The sequence below is a fragment of the Cottoperca gobio genome, chromosome 19 (genome assembly GCF_900634415.1).
Source record: "Cottoperca gobio chromosome 19, fCotGob3.1, whole genome shotgun sequence".
Classification (NCBI taxonomy): domain Eukaryota; kingdom Metazoa; phylum Chordata; class Actinopteri; order Perciformes; family Bovichtidae; genus Cottoperca; species Cottoperca gobio.
The window spans coordinates 5360199-5382885 of NC_041373.1; the positions used below are offsets into that span (position 1 = coordinate 5360199).

General features: G+C 38.7%; 1 protein-coding gene across 1 annotated transcript; it reads right to left on the bottom strand.

Annotated features, from left to right (window-relative positions):
* Window positions 1–1662: 1662 nt before the first annotated feature.
* map3k14b (mitogen-activated protein kinase kinase kinase 14b) lies at window positions 1663–18856 on the bottom strand. Its single transcript, XM_029455493.1, has 15 exons — window positions 18751–18856; window positions 17462–17743; window positions 15670–15745; window positions 13818–14601; window positions 12947–13081; window positions 12698–12827; window positions 12479–12607; window positions 7277–7381; window positions 6065–6228; window positions 5815–5965; window positions 4304–4861; window positions 3567–3673; window positions 3359–3479; window positions 3176–3276; window positions 1663–2618 (listed from the first exon to the last, which is right to left on the bottom strand). Exons 1-15 carry the CDS (start codon window positions 18797–18799, stop codon window positions 2454–2456), a joined length of 3057 nt encoding a protein of 1018 aa, XP_029311353.1. The 5' UTR covers window positions 18800–18856; the 3' UTR covers window positions 1663–2453.
* Between the last annotated feature and the right edge of the window lie 3831 nt (window positions 18857–22687).

A 22687-nucleotide genomic window follows, 5' to 3' on the forward strand; every position in this document is an offset into this window, starting at 1 on the left:
TTTCCAGTTTGGTGAGGAAGAACCTGATTGGCTGCATAGAGCTCTGACTCCACCTTTGGGATAGTGATGAGATGGAAGTACTCAAGTACCCTACTGTACTTAAGTACACCTTTTAGATACTTCTACTTTACTTGAGTATTTCCAGTTTATGCCACTTTATACTTCTACTCCACTACATCTCAGAGGCAAGTTTTACTTTTTACTCCATTGCATTTGTCTGACAGCTTTCAGATTATTTTCATCCCATTCCTGTCCAATGAAAACCACGTATCTCCGGATGTATTCATTTTTGTTTTATGTTTGTGATAAACTGAAGGATGAAGTGTTCCTTTAAGTGGTGAGAAAAATGTCGTACTTCTTAAATTAAATCAAGCATTTAAAAAGCCTCTTGGATCAGCTAGAAAAAGCATCATCACAAAGCTGAAAACAGGCTGTTTTTCTGAGAAACTCATGAAAAGTGGACTTTTTAAAGAGACGTGGTTCTCACAGGACAGAGACACTACAAACGTATGATCTTTTAAATATATGATGCATTGTTTTAGATTATACTCTCTATCAGATAAAACGAACACAACTCTGAAGCAGTAAAATGTAACATATACATTAATGCAGCAGTAATATTAATTACATTATTTCCCTGTTAATGTTTTTTGGGAGAGTTTTTACTGACCCAAATCAAGTGTCTGAGAACAGAGGGTGTCGGAAACTGTACAGATTGTAAAACCTGTTGAGGTTAATTTGGGATTTGTGATATTGGGTTTTATAAATATAACTGACTTGACTTTAATGTGACATTAATTCTTCGCATTTTAATGCATAACTGAAATGAGTCCTTTCTTTTGCTTTTGTTCAATCAGCAGTTTCAAGCCAGAAGTCAGCCCTCTATTATCCTTTGTGTTTACATTTTGCAATTTCTGAGCTACTGGACACCTGCTGAAAGTCAACAAAGATCCCTTTCTAGACTAACCAGGTGGCCTCAAGCCACTGTGCAGGATTAGATTATGATCCTTTGTGTTCTTTGTTTCAGGCCAGAAGGATCAGACACTCTAATCCTCGCATAAAAAAATCATGTTATAGAGTAAGAGAAATGCTAGTTGCGATGTTTTAGCCAAAAAAGGAAATAAGAGTAAAGCTTTGCAGTTGTTCCTGTTAAAAGGTGTCGGGCCCTGTTTAAATATTTACTATAGGAGCAGCTTGAGTGAGCCTGTTAGCACATCGCTCAAACATCATACCTTATTTGAGAGGAAAAACAGCCACACATTTTGAAATACTATGACTCCAAATCCTTCCCCACAAATGTCACAAAGTAAAATAATGTCTTGATTTTGGAAATTATTTTTGATATTTTATGTATTTAACAATATTTTCTGTAGATATTATTTCCCAACATGAAGGTCAAAATGCTATTTAAAAGCTTTCACCACATTGCTAGGACTACAATTCTGGTGGGGAAATACATATTTAAATATTTAAATATTTAACAATCCAAATATATAGAGTATAACAAAACCATGGAATCAGCTAGTAAAATATTCAAAAAACATATTTAATTGTTATATGATATAAACAACCTCATGTTCCCTAAAAAGGAAACCAAATTCACAGACATGCCCTCGGTGTCCTCACTGGTAGCTGAACCATTGTAATATTTCATCATTTCAAAATGTCCAAAAACCTTCACATATTCCTACGTAATGAGAATTTAGAGGAATTGTCTGAAAAACAACGAGTCTGAATCATGTGATCTGATCACGTGTGAAATCCTGTTTCACACGTGATGCAGTCACATGAACTTTCTTTGTGCTAGTTGATTTATTAGGGTTGTAAATGTTGCCAATGGTCTAAGTCTAAGATATCCTGAGAAAACATTACATCAGCTTGTGTGTGTTGAATGTATAACTGCTCTCCTCCCACGTGGACTGAAGCTGGAGCACACAATGAATGAAGGAGGCAATGATTGGAAAACAAGCAGCGGTGGCAGAAGAGAGCAGCTTCTTTGCCTCGGAGGTCATTTTTTATTAAGATATAAAATGTCAATAACGTTCAAGTATTAATGTCTTGAGGGCTCATATTGTATTATGACAGTTATTCATTGTTTTAAGCAGCTTCACTCATTTTAAAACGGCATTTAAAAGGCACAAAGAAACATGACAAACTCTAGTTTCCATATCACAGAGGAAACAAAGAAGTATAGTAAAAGACACATTTATTTAGTCCCTAACTATATATAGGGCAAGACACAAAATATTTAAAAATTCCTCTTTAAAAATAGAAAATCAGCTTTAAAATCACATCTTATTGATGAATTTCACAAATCTCAAATTCCTACCAATAAGCACCAGCTATCCTACTTTACCCAGGAAAATGATACATGGTTACATCCTGAAGTCTTTAGAACAATCAATTAATAAATTAAGGCAAACAACAACCAAAAAATAACAAAAATGTCCGCCTCATTCTCGAAGTTCCAGCTTGCCGTCGCTGACTCTCCACCTCCAACGCTGACATCTGTCAGGAGCAGGAACACAGCGCAGCCACAGACACGACTCTCTGATCTCTTGTTCAAAGGACACCATCTTCCTGTCCAGGGTCTCCAACGTGAAGGCTGTCCCTGAGATCTGTGAATGATAGATGAGATCATCCACGTGGATTTTGGTTGGGTGGATATCAAACCTCACTGCTGACTGAAATGTTTCTGTAGCATTAAGTATTGAAAAGAATCAGATTCATAATCTTGTTTACTTATTCTTTGACGAGATAGTTCCAGATTTAAATATTAATTCTGCCAATTTTAGATCATTTTCATTGTTCAGCCAACATTTAACATTTGGCTTTTTTGGTTTGGTAGAAAAATCATGTTCATATTTCTCAAAGTCATGATACCAGAACCAGAACTCAGGCATTTTCACTATATTTTGGAGGGAAATATTGTACTTTTAACTCCACTATTTGACTGCTGTAGTAACTTTACTAATTAGGATTGTTTTCAAACATATGGTGCATTTGTTCTCTGCAAAGATGTCCTCCTTGTTAAGTTATTTTAGTCTATAACTGAGACCACTGATAACATTACGCAAATGTCACAAAACAAAATACGTCTAAACAATTTATGAGGGAAACCTAGCTGGACACCTGCAAACCATCCAACACATTCAAACAATCATCTGTCTCTTACCTGATCACTAATCCCTATGGCAACATGTCCCACTTTGACCTGCCGACGCTCACGGATCCTCAGACACTCGCCCTGCACGTTCTCAATCCAGATGTCAACACCTGGAGCATCAGAGCAGTGAATAACAATAAAAAACAGAAGTCAATCAACGTGCAACATAGTGATACAGCCCGGCCATCTTACCTTCGAAGCAGTGCGAGGAGGGCGGACTGGCTGAGGCCAACCACTCCAAGTGTCCGTCCGTCTGACTGTTGCAGGAGGAAAAGACTCCAGAGCTCAGATCATCAGATGAATGGTCAGAGTCCTTAAACGTGGAGAGAACGTTTTCATTTTCAAGAGTAATTCCACATTTACAGTACAAATATTTGTGCCTGTATCTATAGACACACACCTTGTCTGAGGCATTTATCTGTGATGTGTCCGAGCAGCTGAAACAGGACGGAGGGTCATCTCGAGGTTCAGGGGACGGTGTCTGGACTGTGGTGCCGATAGCTACGTCTAGTGAGAGACAACATATCAACACTTTCTGTTAACATCATGCCTTCCTTGCACATCATGCACTCGAATAAAATTGTCGGACTTTAAATAAAGAAAAGCTTATCCATAGATGTCATCTTTTCTTCATTCCAAGTATTCTTCTTACTTGTTGAAATCTGGTGTCTACATTACCCACAATGCAACTTGACCACGCTAGTATCAACTAAAGTATCTTGAAGCCTCTAGCCTGCAGCAGACATGAGCAGCCTACAGATTATTTTCAATTTTTCAACTTGTCAGAACCGACGGACGTTAACTCAAGTTACGTCACTTGAGGTGATTTATCAATACTCCACACAGCTCCCTCTGGAGTCACTAAAGGCTTTACACAACTTTTGATTTATTACTACAACTTTTTTGACGAGTCAAGTTGGTGGTGTTTCCCTTTAAGACAGCCTGGAAAAAAAAACCCTGTGTTCCTTTAAAGAGGAAAAGCTCTGTAATCACTGTGAGATGCAGTATCCTAACACAACTGAATTGCATCACATGAAACAAAGTGATTCTGGACATGTATCCAGTCAACAAACTGCTAACGAAGAGTATACTACCCCTGCTGAGCTGCCCTCGTGGCGCAGAGTTTTTTTGACTCACCGTCTCGGAGGTATTCCAGCTCTGGTTCTGATCCGCATGAATTTTCATTTGTCTGTTGGCCTTTTTGCAGCAAAGGGAAAATGCCTCGGAGAGCACGAAGATACTCTTTAGTCATGGTGGAGTCCCACTCATCCTCCTCCTCCTCTTCATCTTCTTCCTCTTCCCAATCCCCCTCATAGTCCCTGTCATTTTTCAGCCACTTTTCCTGAACACGTTCCTCCTCTGCCATGTATATATCGACCTCTGAATCAGAACAGGTGTCCCAGTCTTTCCCATCTTCAGTGTAATCATCCTGCAGAGGTTTCGGCTGGCACTCCCATTCCCTGGTTAAGGAATCTGTCTCCACTTCAGAGTATTGATCTGAGTCACCGCCTCTCCAGTCATTGCTGTCCTCGTCCACTGCTGTAGTCCTCCAGGGGCTCACCCAGTACATCGTGTCTAATGCTTTAGTTAGGTTGATCCCAGGAGACAAAGAGCAGGGGGTGTCTTCAGTCTGGCCTTTGCTATGATACAGCTTATCACAGGCACTTTTGACAGACCAGGGACTCAAACCTCCAACTGTGGAGCAAATGTAGAGTTCTCAGTGATGCAGATCAGGTCACAACAATAACAAGGTACTTAAGATCAACGGTTTTGAGGTTTACACACTGTTTTCATTCCTAAAAAAACGGACAAATCTGTGTTTCTATTGACAATCCCGTCAACAAAACTAGGTTTGGAGTGCGTTAAGGCTCAATCCTGGGTCCTACTTTATTTTCCTTGTACTTGCTCCCTCTTGGGGATATTATTCACTGCTATGCCCTCTCCTATCATTTCTATGCTGATGACACGCAGCTATACACACTTTCTAGCTGAAGTCAAAAACTGAATGCAAAGCAACTTTCTTTAATTAAATCTGTATAAGACAGATATGTTATTGTCCTAAGATCTTACATTTTAATCATCATGTTACTAAGGTTGTGCAGTCTTGTTTAGTTTTTTTTTATCAATAAGGAACCTTGCAAAGACTTCACCTACCTGTGTTCTTTGTTTTTAAGACACTAACACTCTTTTACTTTTTCTTTTACTCATTTATCTGCCTATACATTTTAGAATAGTTTTTTTTATTTTGTATTCGTACTGCTAACTTTTAAAGCATTACGTAACCAGGCACCTAGCTACTTTACTGAACTGTTAAGTCCATACAAGCCTTCACGTAACCTTTGCTGAGTCCTCAATTTAGCTTTCTTTTATTTAGTCATTTTTAACCACTGTGTTTTACCTTCTTGTTTGTGTTGTTGCCATGTTGTGTATGCATGTAGTATGCACTACACGGTTGTGGTTTCATGTTGTTAAGTCCTTTGTCATTTTGTGTTTTTATGAAAAGTGAAAAGTAATTTAGTTCCAACATTGCTTGATATTGTTCTTTGTAAAGCACTTAATCTTTGTTTAGAAATGTGCTCTATAAATAAAGTGTATTATTATCATTAATATTAAAATAAAGATAATTCTGGAATATGTAACACATCGACCTGCTCTGAGGGCCTTGGTGGTTTTCCTCCGGAGCTCCTTTGCCGATGCTCGTCTGTCAGAGTCTTTCTGCAGTCCAGCCCTGAACACTTTAGCCGTGAAGTTGTTGCAGTTGGACGGCACCTCCCACAGAGGCGGAGGCTCGTTGACAATCTGACAAACACACAACAGGAAATGTGAGAACATCTTAAGGCAGGTCTTTCAACTTGAGGGCACCTCACACTTTCTATTACAGATAAATAAGACTCTCACCTGGAGACACAGTGGATGGGAGTAGTAACGTATCCAGGGGTGGCATCCATTGAGCATGTGCAGCAGCATACAACAACTGCTCCACACATCCGCCTTGGCACACAGTTGATCCCCTCGTGCCACCTCGGGGGCCATGTGGGTCTCTGTTCCTGGGAAGGCAGCTACTACATCGACAAACAGTGAATTAATTTGAATCTATCCGTCTTTTACATACATTTTGACATGGCTTAATTTTGTTATGGGGCTGTAGGCAGAAATAATTATTCTTTCTTTCTTTCTGCGTACATATTGTACGAAAGCCCTGAGAGGCAAGTGAGAAAAATATTCTGGTGATCCATTTTCTAAGTCTGATCTAAGTTGTTTTCTCTCTTGTGTTTATGACTTAAAAACAGTTAAAACATTTTTTAGCCAAGATAATCTTTATAAGTTCCTTAATTTATCCGCCATTGCTTTCATTTCATTTAATTTCTCCATGCACAAGAAAACCTATTAGTCCTATTTAGAACACGGGGTAGTGGTGCACTTCAGCCTCTAGTTTACTTGTTTGTGAAAAGGGAAATATTTGTGGATCATGATACACATTCACCAGAATATTTTGTTTTACTTGCTTCTCAGGGTTTTCTATATTGAAGTGAGGTAAATATATATATAGTATATAGATATATAATAGCTCAAATTAAAGTGAGTTTCCTTACAGAATTTTTAAAACCTGCCCTTACTTCAATCAAGTGTATGTAACAAACACATTCTTTCTTTTACAAAAACAAGTTGAACTCATAAGCAACAAAACACATCATCACTTGGTCTGGTCTGACCGGTAGCTTGTGGGGGCTAATGTTGATTAGCGAACTTAAGGTAGATAATGCTGTATAACTAACATTAACATGAGTCTGTTTTCTGACTTTCAGACTTTATACTTGTGGTTTTATGTGTTAGAGTTTACTAATGTACATAGTACATGCATAAGTCATTTCCTGCATTCATCTTAAACTTTGTATTATTGTCAATAAAGAACAAGATACATTTTGAATCACAGCTGCTTATTTCTCTCAGGAAAAATAATAAGGATGAACTAACTCTTTGTCTTCTATTAAGATACAATACAATTGTATTTATCCCAAGGGAAATTCCTGGTCTATTTAAAATGAATTTGTGTCACCAAATGCAATAATGTGATTTTGCCTTCATGCTGACCTTTTAGACTTTACTCACCCCTGAATGCGTTGGTGCTCCATCCATTGTCATCTAATGTTTCTGAGAGACCAAAGTCACAGAGGAATGTGTCTCTGCAGTCCGCAGACAGCAGCACATTGTCAACTGGAATAAAATCAACACACAGGATTTAGTGGGACAGCTTGTTTTCATTTGGTGCTCATTATGAAACAGTTGAGTGAGAAACCAGGAGGCTGTTGGAGGCTGTCAGAGTGACGGGTTCACAGGGGGTCAAAGCCGTTTGGAGGTAGCATAAAGTGACATCTTTAAAAATAAAGCACATTTCTTTCCACCTCTTCGTGAAGATCTGATATGATGAGACTGGTTAATTTGATGTTTGTTGGCTGAGTGAACGCAGAGGGGCCTAATTTGAGCGAGCCCCCTCGTCTTCGATTCTCTCAGTGGGGATTACGGAGGGTTTGGGTGTCAGTTTAGGATTAGTTACCAATACTGGGGATGCGACCTGACAGCAGAACCAGCAGCTACAGGCTTTGCTGGGCTCCCTCCCTCGCTGTAAGTACTGCTGATAATGTCAAATCCACTTTCACGGCAGGGAGCGGTCTCACAACAAACTGAACAAGCTAAAGCTGAAGCCAAAAGTATGCATGTCAACAGCAATAGAGAAACCCTATCCAAAGACTGTATGCACACAGGAACCAGTAATGGAAGTAGTATTTAAATCCTTTAAAAGCAAATGCAAAGGTAAAAGCCCTGTATTTAAAAGTACATGTAAAAGCACTAGTAACAAGTATTACCATCAGGATGTAGTCTACTTAACCAGAAGTAGAAGTGCTCATTATGCGATTTTCTTCTATTACTGATTTATATATTTGTTCATATATTATACTGTATTTATTATTAATTATGTAATATACCAGTTTTTTCTGAAATGGATAATGCATAATTCCTAAAGTATTTAAGTTTTTCAATTTTCTCTTCATACAGGCTTTTTTTCTACCTAAAATTAAACATTATTGGAAGAAGTTTTACTATTATATTTTATATCCCATAATGTATTATGTTAACAAGGTATTCTGTTTTATGACATATTATTTTTCTATAATATTTCTATATTGATACAGACAAACACTAAGAATAATTACATTACTGATATAATATATTATACATTGTTTATATACAGTTAGGTCAATAGTTTGGACATTGACACAATGTTCATCATTTTGGCTCTGTACACGACTACAAATTAAACAATCAATATGTGCTTTAAGTGCAGACTTTCAGCTTTAATTTGAGGGTATTTAAATCCAAATCAGATGAATGGTGGAGGAATTACAACATTTTATACGTTGTATCCCCTTTTTAAGGGACCAAAAGTAATTGGATAAAGTAACATAATCATAAATCAAATTGTCACTTTTAATATTTGGTTGCAAATCCTTTGCAGTCAATGACAGCCTGAAGTCTGGAACCCATAGACGTCAACAGACGCTGGGTTTGGTCCCTAGTGATGCTCTGCCAGGCCTTTACTGCAGCTGTCTTCACTTCCTGCTTGTTCTTTGGGCAGTTTCCCTTCAGTTTTGTCTTCAGCAGGTGAAATGCTCAATTGGATTCAGGTCAGGTGACTGACTTGGCCATTGCATTTTTAGATGCGTTTTAGCAAACTCTAATCTTGTCTTCCTGTTTTTGAGGCTCACCAATGGTTTACATGGTGTGGTGAACCCTCTGTATTTACTCTGCTGAAGTCTTCTCTTGATTGTTGACTTTGACACAGATACACCGACTGTACCTCCTGGAGAGTGTTCTTGATCTGGTCAACTGTTGTGAAGGGGTTTCTCTTCACCAGGAGAAGGATTCTTCTGTCATCCACCACAGTTGTCTTCCGTGGTCTTCCAGGTCTTTTGGTGTTGCTGAGCTCACCAGTGCGTTCTTTCTTTTTAAGAATTTACCAAACAGCTGATTTGGCAACACTTAATGTTTTTGCTGTTTCTCTGATGGGTTTGTTTTGATGGTTCAGCCTAATGATGGCTTGCTTCACTGATAGTGACAGCTCTGTAGACTTCATATTGAGAGTTGACCTCAACACATTCCAAATGCAAATATCACACTTGAAATGAACTCTAGACCTTTTATCTGCTCCTTGTAAATGAACTAATGAGGAAACAACACACACCTGGCCATGGAACAGCTGAGCAGCCAATTGTCCAATTACTTTTGGTTCCTTAAAAAAGGGATACCACGTATAAAATGTGTTGTAATTCCTCCACCATTCATCTGATTTAGATGTTAATACCCTCAAATTAAAGCTGAATGTCTGCACTTAAAGCACATATTGATTGTTAAATTTCAAGTCCATTGTAGTCGTGTACAGAGCCAAAATGATGAACATTGTGTCAATGTCTGTATATACAGTATATCTCAAAAGTGAGTACACCCTTTAGATTTTTGCAAATATTCTGTTATATCCTTTCAGGGGATAACATTATCCTACTGAAACTTTGATATAACTTAAAGTAGTCAGTGTGCTGCTTGAATAACAGTATAGATTTATTGTCCTTTGAAAATTACTCAGTACACAGCTGTTAATGTCTAAACAGCTGGCAACAAAAGTGAGTACACCCCATAGTGAACATGTCCTAATTGTGCCCAAAGTGTCAATATTTTGTGTGACCACCATTGTTATCTAGCACTGCTTTAACCCTCCTGGGCATGGAATTCACCAGAGCTGCACAGGTTGCTTCTGGAATCTTCTTCCACTCCTCCACGACGACATCACGGAGCGCACAGATGTTGGACACCTTGCACTCCTCCACCTTCCTCTTGAGGATGCCCCACATGTGCTCAATTGGGTTTAGGTCTGGAGCCCCAGACCATGATGCTGCCACCACCATGCTTGACTGTAGGCAAAACACATTTGTCTTGGTACTCCTCACCAGGGTGCCGCCACACCATCTGACCCAAACAGGTTTATTTTGGTCTCATCAGACCACAGGACATGGTTCCAGTAACTCATGTTCTTGGATTCATTGTCTTCAGCAAACTGTTTGCGGGCTTTCTTATGCATCGGTTTCAGAAGGGGCTTCTGTCTGGGGCGACTGCCATACAATCCGATTTGATGCAGTGTGCGGCGTATGGTCTGGGCACTGACAGGCTGACATCCCACTTCTGCAACCTCTGCAGCAATGCTGGAAGCACTCGCACGTCTATTTTTGGAAACCAACCTCTGGATATGACGCTGAGCACGTGGACTCAACTTCTTTGGTCGACCCTGGCGAGGCCTGTTCCGAGTGGAACCTGTCCTGGAAAACCGCTGTATGATCTTAGCCACTGTGCTGCAACTCATTTTCATGGTGTTGGCAATCTTCTTATAGCCAAGGCCATCTTTGTGAAGCGCAATAATCCTTTTTTTCAGGCGCTCAGAGAGTTCCTTGCCATGAGGTGCCATGTTGTCCAGCATTCAGAGAGAATTGTGCCCAAAACACCAAATTTAACAGCCCTGCTTATCATTTACACCTGAATCCTTGTAACACTAACGAGTCACATGACACCAGGGCGGGAAAACAACATCATTGGGCACAATTAGGACATGTTCACTATGGGGTGTACTCACTTTTGTTGCCAGCTGTTTAGACATTAACAGCTGTGTACTGAGTAATTTTCAAAGGACAATAAATCTATACTGTTATTCAAGCAGCACACTGACTACTTTAAGTTATATCAAAGTTTCAGTAGGATAATGTTATCCCCTGAAAGGATATAACAGAATATTTGCAAAAATCTAAAGGGTGTACTCACTTTTGAGATATACTGTACTAGACTTTTGGTGATGTGATTGCTATTATTCACATAGAGTAATGTCAATAAGATCAGATAAAACGTTATTGATCCAGATTGTAATTGTTGATTGGTTGATAAACATTTTATTGACTTTATATTCTATTGAGTTCAATCTACAGTATAAAGGTACATCCTATTTTAAAACGTCACACTATATTTTGTAAGGAGGAAAAAACAGCTGCTCGAGCCTCTCTGGATTGAAAGGTCCCACAAACAACATCACGTCTGGGCGTAGTAAGGAGGTCTGTTGTAGTTGTGAACACATCCAACTGTGATGCAGCGTGGTCCTATAGCCTTTAAGAACTTAACCTGAGAAGTAGTAACTTTAACTAAATCTAAGATAAAGTTGACATGTTAGCAAGCGGTGCCCATCAAGCAGACACAGAACAACATTCATCTGGATGTTTCTGGTGACCCAACGAATCTAAGGTCATCATGCTCTCTCTTTTTGCTCTAGTTTTGGTCTCCACCAACTTGTGAGTGAAATATCTGTCTTTTAAACTGCTAACTGCTCCACTATGTTCACCAGCTAGTCTCTAACCGTGTCTGTCTGCTTTGGTGCTGAACATGTACAGAATTCTTTAAAAGAAAATGTTTTGAATAAACAGCTGCCTGCTGCTGGAAACCAACCACCATAAAGTTGTGGGCCGTAAAACCAAAACAAATAACTGTAAAGCCAAAATGGCCTGTAGAGCTGAGGAGAAGTGCAGAGTCGGGTAATCATTTTCTGTTGGTTTGTCACTGCGAGTGTCACCTTTCACATTACACATCTGACTCATTGTCCAGTAAAATATTGATGAGTGCAGCTTAAAACCAACGACTTGAGTTACCTTCCACCATTATCAACATATAGCTCAGCTATGAGCAGTGGTGGAAGAAGTATTCAAATAATTTATTCAAGATGAAGTAGTGATTGCATACTTTGGAAATACTCAATTACTGAAGTCCTGCATTCAAAATGTCACTGAAGTAAAAGTAGCAAAACGTACTGAAAGTATAAAAAATAAAAGTTTGCGTTATATCAGTCAGTGTTATATCATTATTATACTGGACCTTTGTTATTGATGCTGTCTGAGGAGGAGCTCATTTTAAACGTTTTATATATATGTTTGGATAGTTTAATCTATAACACAGCAGCATAATTTAATAACAGATTACATCTTTTCTTTGGAAAATCTTGATCTGAAAAGGAACTAGTAACTAAAGCTGTCTAATAAAGGAAGTAAAGTAGAAGTATAAAATAGCATAAAATGAAAATACTCTAGTACCTCGAAATGGTACTTAAGTACAGTACTTGAGTAAATGTACTTAGTTACTATCCACCACTGACCCGCCTGACATGTCCAGATGCTGTAAATCCTCTGATCTGGTGCTCAAGACTTCATTCTGTGTAAAACAAGAACAAACCTTTGACATCCAGGTGAAGAACCTTTCTGTGGTGCAGGTGCTCTAGTGCCCCCAGTGACTGATGAAGGTAGTGCAGGGCCAAATCCTCAGGGAGGGACTTCATCTCTTTTAGAAGCTGGGCCAAACATGCTGCAGTCAAAAATGTTATTTTTTAACATTAAGTGGGCATAATAAATGAAGTATTTGTGTAATTTATTATTAGGAGACAAGAAAGTTTACCTGGCTTCAAGTCCATGAAGAGCACGATGCTGAGGCCCTCCCTCACAGCCCCAAAGAGCTCCACGACACGAGGAGAGTTGAGACCGCTCCACGTGCTCACCTCCTCGCCGCTGAAGTGACTCAGTGGAATCTGAGATCAGTGGACAACAATGTGCTGAAAAACATTTCACTTCTAACTAGATCATCATTTCAGTGCTGGAGCAGGAGACTTTGGGTGGTGCATATCTGACTCACACTTTCTTGGCTTACCCTCTTGGCAGCACATTGGAATCCAGTCTTTTTGTCCCGCACACAGAATACATCCCCGTATGAGCCGTTCTGTATGTGGTGGAGTACGCAGTACTCCTCTCCCTCCCTGTACTGAGAGCTGTCGGGCTGAAGTAGCTGAGGGATACACAAGTACTCAATGACATGAGTGTACAGAAGGGCTGAGAAGTTAAAGGGTGAATCTACAAACAATCAGAGAGCCTGCAGCACTTTGGCCACACCCCAATCGGTGATGTCATTGCAGGTGTTTCTGTAGGACAAATACCTGCTCTAAAGTAAATTTACCAAAAGGTACAGTACTTAAAGGAATACTTCACCCACAAATGATCATGTACATCCATCAATCACAACGTGTTACCTTCAATTCTTGAAGAACAACCTTGTTTTTCTCGCAGGCCTCCACGGTGAACGAGGAATCCAAAAACTGAGAAAATTCTTGATGAATTGAAGTAAATGGAGGCCGCGTCTAACAACAGCAAAACTATATTAAAACATCTGTTCACAAACTCTCACACAACTCGTGCGGTATAATCCAAGTCTCATTCATCCAGTCGTATGCTCACTACTTCCCAAACTCATGCACTTTCACTAAAACCTCAATGTTTGAAACCCTTGAGAGTTTGTAAACAGATGTTTTGATATAGTTTCGATGTTGTTAAACGCAGCCCCCATTTACTTCAAGACTTTTCTCGGTTTTTGGATTTGGAACTACATTTACTTGAAGACTTCAAGGTAACCCGGGGTGAGTAATGGATTAATCTTTACTAAATGTAGTGGGTGAAGTATTCCTTTAAGGTATATGTAAGCATATTGATATCAGACGGTGTAAATAAAGTTGATGTAATAGTCTTACATGATGAAATATGAGTCCTTCATTGACAGGTGTGCTGGTCTTCCTGTCGTTCAGAGTCTGTTTTATCAAATCTCTGAAGAAAGGCGAAACAAAGAGTTTTGGCAGCCGTGTCACTCTGCCTCTTAGGCCGTCCAAAACTGTGTCAATATCATTTGCGTCATCAAAACCAAAGGCACACTGAGATGTATTCACAGGTTGGGTGCAGTCTGAAACTCCCAGCAGACTTTGCACGCATTCTGTAGAATCAAAATTCCACTCTGCATGAGAGGAGGAGTTAAAATCGGACACTTGCATCAGGTCAAAGATCAAATTTGACATTCTGGCTTCAACACCAAAACTATCTGTGCTGTCCTCTGCAGCGCAGGATGAGTCTGACTCGCTTTCGTGAGTGTAAATAGATTCAGAGTCTGAGCCCGCTCTGTCGTCAGTGCTGGAGGTGTCGTCTGTATCTACAGATCTGTCCCCTGATAGTGACGCATCCTCTAATCCTCTGACACACACATCTGCACAGCCTTCAGAGCCTCCATAGCTGCAGTCAGTAAACTGAGGAGGAGGCGGTATGATCTCAGCTGATGATAATGATGTCATCTCTCTGCTTGCCAATTTCAGCCAATCAATCTCCTGCACCCAGAGTCCCCGGATGATTGGAGGTTCTCCCCCGGCCTCCTGACACTGTGTTCTGGTTTTCCTGCGTTGCTTCCTCTGCAGGTGGTGCTGCGGGAGTTTGGCATCAAAGTCCTCGTTCTCCGTGTCACTCAGGAGGGCAGTGTCGATGCTGAGAGACCTGCAAGTTAGAGGATACACGTCATGTTCAGTTTACTAACTGAAGCTCTGCAGGTTTAAGGATCAATACTCACCAAAATTAAGATCTTTTTAGACAACTTAAAGCCCCTTTGTGTAGAATATGTTTACGTCATTAAATCTTATTTTCCCAATTATTTCGATGGCAAAACAAATTTTCTTTATTTTTTCCAAAGTACCTTTAGCACTGCAGATAAAGGTACAAACACTATAAAAGTGACAAATATCTCCAGGGTTCATGTTTCCAGGGTTCCTACAGTTTAAGGCAAGTTAGATTTGCTTTGCTTCGTCTCTCAAAGCACTTTGTAAAATACAATTTGAATCCAATTTCACGTGCAATTTTTCCGCTTTCCTGATCTACGTGATGTTTATGCCAGAGGCCTTTAGTTAATTATTTATTGAAAAAAATAAAATTTCATAAAATCTAAGGCCTTATTTCTTAGCTTAATGAATTCAATGGCTTTTAAGGATCATCTGGAACCCTGGCTTCATATTTTCAAGAATAACAAAACAAACGAAACAGACAGAACAACAGAAGAAGAAAGAAGGTATAGTTGAATAATCCAGCACAGTTTAGGTAAAATAACACACAGCTACACGTCTCTCATCACCATCCTGGTCTCTAACGTGAAAGTAATGCAGGTAACAGGTTTGCAAAATAAGAAAGAATAGGCCGTCATTTTGAGTAAAACATTCTTTTCAGTCTCTCAGAGTATACTTAATGTTTTCTAAGGTTAAATAGGACATTACATCTTTTAACCACCCACGTTTTCTATGTGTTTTCAGCCCTTCATTCTCAGTAACCACAATCAGATTCATGCTGGAGAGGTGAGGGGTAAATTACTTTAGACCTTTCTTTAATATTATGGCCTTTTGTAATTTCCCCATTGTGGGACTAATAAAGGATTTCTTATTCTGATATACTATATTGCCACAAAGAAAGTATTTTAAAATCCTACACACAGGACCTTTAAATTGTTTGTGCTGTCACAGCTGTATCGTGTAGTTTTAGATGTACTGATGGTCATGTGGATTGTATATTGTGAGGTACCTGTGCTTTTTAAGCAGCTGAGATCTTGAGTAAGGGCACTGTGTGTTGGTCGGGCTGAACTCCTGAAAGTCTTCTCCTGGAACAGAGAAATGTTTATTTGTTATGTTGCTCTTCAAAAACATAATTACATTCAGCCAAATATTACAAAAAAGAAACATGCTCTTTAAAGCAAAGGTGGAGCCGAGAGTTAGAGCAGAAGACTGATACCATGTCTCATGTTTGTCCGTTAAACACAAGGCTACAATCAATAGTTTACATCAACATCTTTGTGTTTTTACAGGTTTTATGGGTATATTTACTATATAACAACATATACGAGCCAACCAGCAGAGACTCCTGGCCAAGAAATAGTCCGGCACATCACGCCCGCACATAACAGCAAATTGTATATTTACACTGCTGGGTTTGCGTGGATTAAACAAACAAGATATAATGTTAATTATTGAGCTGCTGGTATGCAGAGCCAGGCTCACTGTTCCTGTCTTTATGATAAGCTAGGGTAACCATCATCACCTTCTCATCAAACTTGATCAAACAAATGTTGAAATACTCCTGTAACGTCACAGCTTTAAATATATATATATATATATATATATTATATATATATATATATATATATATATAATATATATATGATATATATATGATATGATATATATATATATATATATATAATATGATCTATATATATATGATATATATATATATATATGATCTATATAATATATATAGATCTATATATAAAGAGATATATATAAGAGAGAGATATCTATGATATATATAGATTACATATACATCTATATAGATCACATTATATTATATACTATATATTATATATATCCATATATTTATATAACATATATATTATATTACCCATTATATTATATACCTATATATTATATATACATATATATTATATATACAATATATATTTATATACACCATATATATTATATATCACATATATATTATATATACACATATATATTATATATAACATATATATTATATATACATATATATATATATACATATATATTATATATATACATATATATTATATATACACATATATATTATATATACATATATATTATATATATACATATATATTATATATATACATATATATTATATATATACAATATAAAATATCCCAAGTTTTAGGCTCTAATATAAGTAAAAAAACACGTCCCATAATGCAACTCAATAGCATCTCCTCATTGCCGGCTTTCATCCACTTTATCATTGTTTAATTTGGGCAGGTTTCAGTGCACTTAAGGTAATCACATGACGTGGTGTCAAGTAGAAAATACCATCGTCTAAAAATACTCCATAATAAGTAAAAACCCTGAATTCAAAATGTTACTTATGTAAAAGTAAAGAAGTATTATCAGCAAAATGTACTGTATGTAAGTATCAAATGTACTCAGGATGCAAAATGGCATCTTTAAAAATGTTATGTTATAATACAATATTATATTATTCAGTTTTTAATGAAACAACAAATAAATTAATGTTGTAGCTCATGGAGTCAATTTCAGATCATTTGTATACCACTTGGTAGATTAGTGGTGCAGTGTTGCATATCATGTTTTTTTATTAGTTGAAATATGCCGCTGAAATGTAGGGGAGTAGAGGTATAAAGTAGCATTCAATGGAAATAGTCACGTAAAGTACGAGTATGTCAAAATTGTAAATTAGTATAGTACTTGATTAAATGTACTTAGTTACCCCCCAGCTTCATTGTGGTCATTCCCTTACAAAGCAGCCCTCATACTGCAGTTCTTACTCTCTGCCTGTGCGACTATGGAGACACAGGGGTTGTCCTCAGCCTCTTCACGCCCCTCCTCAGTGACCACATGTTTGGCAGTGCCGTGCTGCAGCACCCGGCTCAGATGAGGGGCGATGGCTTGGACCAGCGAGTCCTTCTCCTCTTCACACCCTTGGCTTTTGTCCTCTTTGCCAAGAAATGAGAGTTCAGATCCTTCACTCACGATGATGAACGATGTGTTGGAATTAAACATCCGGGGTATGGCCATTTCTCTGTCGCTGTGCATCTGCGCTGTGATGACTGGAGAAGAAGATCAACAAAACTCTTCAGTATACATACTGTACATACTGCTTTGTGGGAATCACCTACATTCTGGGGATGTTTTAATGTTTTGAATGTGGAAGGTTTAGTCAAAGAAATCAAAATGTTTGCTGGATAAAAGTCATATGAGGCATGATTTTCTTTCATCAATAATTTAACAGCCCCTACACGGAATTAAGGACAAACAAGGGAGTCAGTGAGCGTGTTTCACTGTGCAACTGAAGGTTAGACTACTCTATTAGTCGTACTGTACATATAATATCAGTCATCAACCTCTATGTGATGATATATTGCTCAATAATATATATATATATATATATATACACTGTATATTGAGCTAAATGCTAACACCAGCACGCTAACATGCTAATGTTTACCATTTACAATATCTTAGTTTAGCATGTTAGCATTGGCACTAAACACAAAGTGCATCTAAGGCTGATGGGAATGTCATTATGCCGTTATCTCGAGATCACATGTTAGTTATTTTGTAATCACGAGAAAACAAAGCTTATCAAAGATCACGGAATAATTACAGCTGGGAAATTAATGTGTGATTCAATCATCACACCTGCAAGATCATGCGTGTCAGGGAAGATACATAACTGAACAGTATGTTTTACTCGAGATAACAAAATAATAGATCTCAAGAACGTCATTAAAAAAATGTATTACGAGTGCGGCTGTTCTTGTCTTGCGTAGTAAACCAAAGACATTCGCATCACACTACTGATCCCAGGCTTCTCCAAGGCAGCAGCCCATCAAGAGCAGCGCACGCCCGATTTTCTGACATTTGTTTATTTTTGACATTTTATGCAGTCGAGGTCAGTTTGTTTAGTTTTGCACTATTCTTTGTACTCGTTCGTGCTGCTGTGACTTGAACATTTGGAAAGACTCATCACCGTGGCACCACAATTTCTGCACAACATTTTGTGCCAATACATTCAGTACATTCAGTAGTTCAGATATTTGGTGTAAACTTTGACCTGCTGGTGGTACTAGATGAGAAGGATCATCAGAGTCAATAGGGTTCATCCTCAGGAGACCATGAATACCTTTCCCGATATTTAACTCTGGACCAATGTGGTGAATCTACCAGGAGTAAAACAAAGTGAACAGTATCCGCTAGAATCATCCACCTCTAATTATGGTGATATATATATTTCTTCTGGTTTGTCATGGTCACTATTTTAGATACCACTAATGTGTTCTGTAAAACTTATAAAACTTTCCTTAAGAAGCAGCAACACACCCTGACCACAGAATGTTTCCAACCTGGTTGTCAGTAGATTTGATGTGTAAATTGATAATATTAGATGCGTTTCCACATTAATGGAATAGCAGAAAGAGCACATTTGTAATTGGCACTCATTTGAATGTGGTGGCATTTGCCGTGGCCGGGCGTGAATGAACAGACACCAGCAGTGATCCTGGCAAGGTGAGTATAAATAGCATGCAGAGATTTGGCACACAGGGAAGCAGCCACATGCCTTCCACTGCGCAGGGCCAGCTGTCCAAGTCTCTCTTCCTCAAACACTCCCCATGTTGACAGCGAATACTGGAGGGGATCAAAACACACACACACACACTTCCCACGCATAGAGACAGTCCTGATGTCCTCAGATACAGAGCCTGAAGGTGGTGGAGATATTGTATCTTTGACTTGAACTTTTGACGATAATAAGGACATGATGGGTGGAAATCAAAAGGTGTGTTAGTTTTGACCTAAAACTAAAACTATTCTATAAGTGTGAAGTTTATTTATCATATGCACGATTACATAGAAGCGGGCTCCCACCAACAATGCTATTCAAATATGTTTAAAAAGAAAAAGATGATGACGAAAGTAAAAAGGAAAGTAAGAATCATTTAAAGAGCTGTTGATTGAAAGAAGGAGTTGAGGACGGCTCAAATAAAAAGATCCCCTAAGCTGTGGACTAAGATAAAGATAAAGAAAAGATAAACCTTTATCGATCCGCAGAAGTGAAATTTGGTTGTTGCAGCAGCACAAGAACAGAAATAGAAATAAATAGAAAAAGTAAAATAAATAAATAATAAGAGTAGTATAATAGTATAGTAGTGAAGTAAAGTAAGAATAAAATCATTTTAACTTACTAGTATAAAATGACACCCTACTGAAGACTTAAATCAATCTTCCAGAACATGCAAGATTATTGATCCTATAACAATGACCAAGTCTTCCCATGGTGCACCGCTAACTAACACTTCCTGTCAGCTACACAGCTCGCCTCCCTCTGTGACCTGAGAGTGAGAACAAAAGTCAGACTGACGGTGTGGTTTGAAGTTTCCAGCCAGGTGCACATTACCTCAGTAAGTGACGATCGGTGGCTCCTCTTCCTGTCTCAGGTTCAGGTGAGATCCTGTAGAAAGAAGAAGAAGAGGAAAAGTTTCCCGACTGTCTGACTCTCTGTTCGTCCTGTGTGGTAATGTCCAAGTGTAACCTACCGGCTTTCTGCCCCCGCAGGCTCTGCTGATTGGTCCACCATGTGTGTGAGTTACAAGCTCTTACACCTCACAGTCAACCCCCCCCCACCCCCAACACACCCACCACCCACACACAGCAGCCTCCACACACTCCAGATGGATTCTGTAGACAATATTCATATTTATAACAACAATAGTATTAATAACAATATTAATAACTCCAACGCTAACTTTAGCCCCCCCACCCAAATTGATCATCATGTAGATGCAGCTGCAGGTTCACTGGAACTGACACTGGACTCTGTCGCCTCTCTAAAAGAGAAGATAATAAAACAAAGTAGCTCCTGGGTATAACCCCAAACTAAAGCAAACGTTGAGAAATCTAGAAAGTAAATGATGTTAAACGTATAAGAAGGCTCTCCGTAATGCCAGAGCAGCTTATTTCTCATCATTAATAGAAGATAATAAGAACAACCCCAGGTTTCTTTTCAGCACTGTAGCCAGGCTGACGGAGAGCCACAGCTCTACAGAGCCTTCTGTTCCTATATCTCTCAGTAGTGACGACTTCATGAGCTTCTTTAACAATAAAATGATTATTGTTAGAGACAAAATTATTCACCTCCTGCCCTCAATTGGTAATGACTTAACTTCTTCCTCTGAGCCATCAACCTGTCTCTTAGACCCGATTCCAATAAAGCTGTTTAAAGAGGTTTTACCCTTAATTAACACCTCGTTATTAAACATGATCAACCTGTCTCTATTATCTGGCTACGTACCACAATCCTTTAAAGTAGCTGTAATAAAACCACTTCTTAAAAAGCCTTGATCCAGAGGTTTTAGCCAACTATAGACCGATATCTAAAGGTCCTGTCACACATATCCGTATGACAGAAACGTATGCCGGCGCATACGAAAATTTGTCAGAGTCCAAATATGTCCAACTTTTCATCGGATCGGAAAAGTGAACATATACAGATACACATGTCTAACCTATTGATAGAGCATCACTTACTTATACAAAATGTATCAGACGAATGCCCAACGAATGCATAACGTATACAAAGATATGGCGTATACAAAATATCGGCAACATGCTGGTGTACGTTGATATAAGGTAAGGTATAAGTAGTATTCGTTAAGAGCAGGCGGTGTTATGCTGGGGTGTGTTGTTGAACGCTGATGTTTTGAGCATGTTCAAAATTACCGGACGTACCGGACGTGTGCTTCATAAGATATGCAGACGTTACACATAAGTTACATGATGTTAGACATACGTGAATACAGAATACGTATGTGAATACTTTCCTACGTAAATACAGTACGTGACTACGTTAGAGCTACGTCAGCTGACGGTGAATCCTACAGCCAATTTATTGATAACAAGTGGATAACCTATTCCTACCCTATGTTAAGATTATGACTGACGACGGAGTAACTTATTAAACGTGTTTCTACAGTACAGCTAGCGTTCAGCATTCTAGCCGTTCTCCAGCATCAGCATGACGTGAACCAGATGGCACTTCACCAGCTCCGTTGGCCAGATGCTCTGATACGTTTTCGATATTTCGTATGCGCCGACATACATTTCCGTCATACGGATATGTGTGACAGGGCCTTTGTCGCTAAAATCCTTGAGAAAGCGTCACAGAACAGTTACCTGTCTGTCAAGGATCCCTCCTCAGTCCCTCTCCCTTCAATTTTCCTCCTTTAAATGTTTTTTTGGGGGGTTTTCTTCCTTGTCTGCTGCAAGGGTCTTAGGACAGAAGTTGTCGAATGCTGTACATTTTTTAAAGCCCAGGAGGCAAAGTTTTAATCTGTAGTATTGGGCTATAAAAATAACATTAAATTGAATTGATTGATAATAATGGTAAAAAAGCTGAAAGTAGTAAAAGCATGATCCCCTCTTGAGGCTGGACTGGGGAACTCATATTCTCTGATCTGAGGGTCTCGCAGCAGAACAAAGGGTTAAGAGTTGTGAATGAGTCAGACCAGGTGGAGGTTTACAAGTAATCAATATAATCTTAAATTGAATTCTGTAACTGAGGATCAAGAGAAGTTCGGCCAGGACTGAGCTGTGTTTCCCACGTGGAGTGTTTGTGAAAGTCTGTAGACGAGCAACTTCTGCATCAGTCATACGAGGAGGAACTGAGGGTGTGGAGAAGTTGTTCAACTATGTTTTTGGTTTGCTTGGTTTAACTTGGGCCTATCTTGTGGTTTGTAAAAAGTAGGATTGAACGAAACGTTTTATGTGCTGACTGAAGTCTAGGTACTGATGAAATACAACTCCCGAGTGTCTCGCTGAGTGTTTCGTGTTAGTTGTTTGTGGTCCAAGGTTGACACTGTTAGAAATATGATCAGGACCAACTTCAGTCTTATTTGTGTTTAGTTGCAGGAAGTTGGAAGCCATCCATCTGGCAAAGAAGCAATGCAGAGAATCCAGATTATCACGATTTTCAGGGTTGAATGAGACATAAAACT

Bases quoted from the DNA above. Each gene is read 5' to 3' on its own strand.
- map3k14b (XM_029455493.1), bottom strand. From the start codon at position 18,799: ATGAACCCTATTGACTCTGATGATCCTTCTCATCTAGTACCACCAGCA. The intron at 15,746-17,461 runs GTAAGAACTGCA...TCTCTGTTCCAG, and splicing joins CATAGTCGCACAGGCAGAGA to GAGAAGACTTTCAGGAGTTC. The intron at 4,862-5,814 runs GTCGATGTGTTA...TTTGCTCCACAG, and splicing joins CACCAAGGCCCTCAGAGCAG to TTGGAGGTTTGAGTCCCTGG.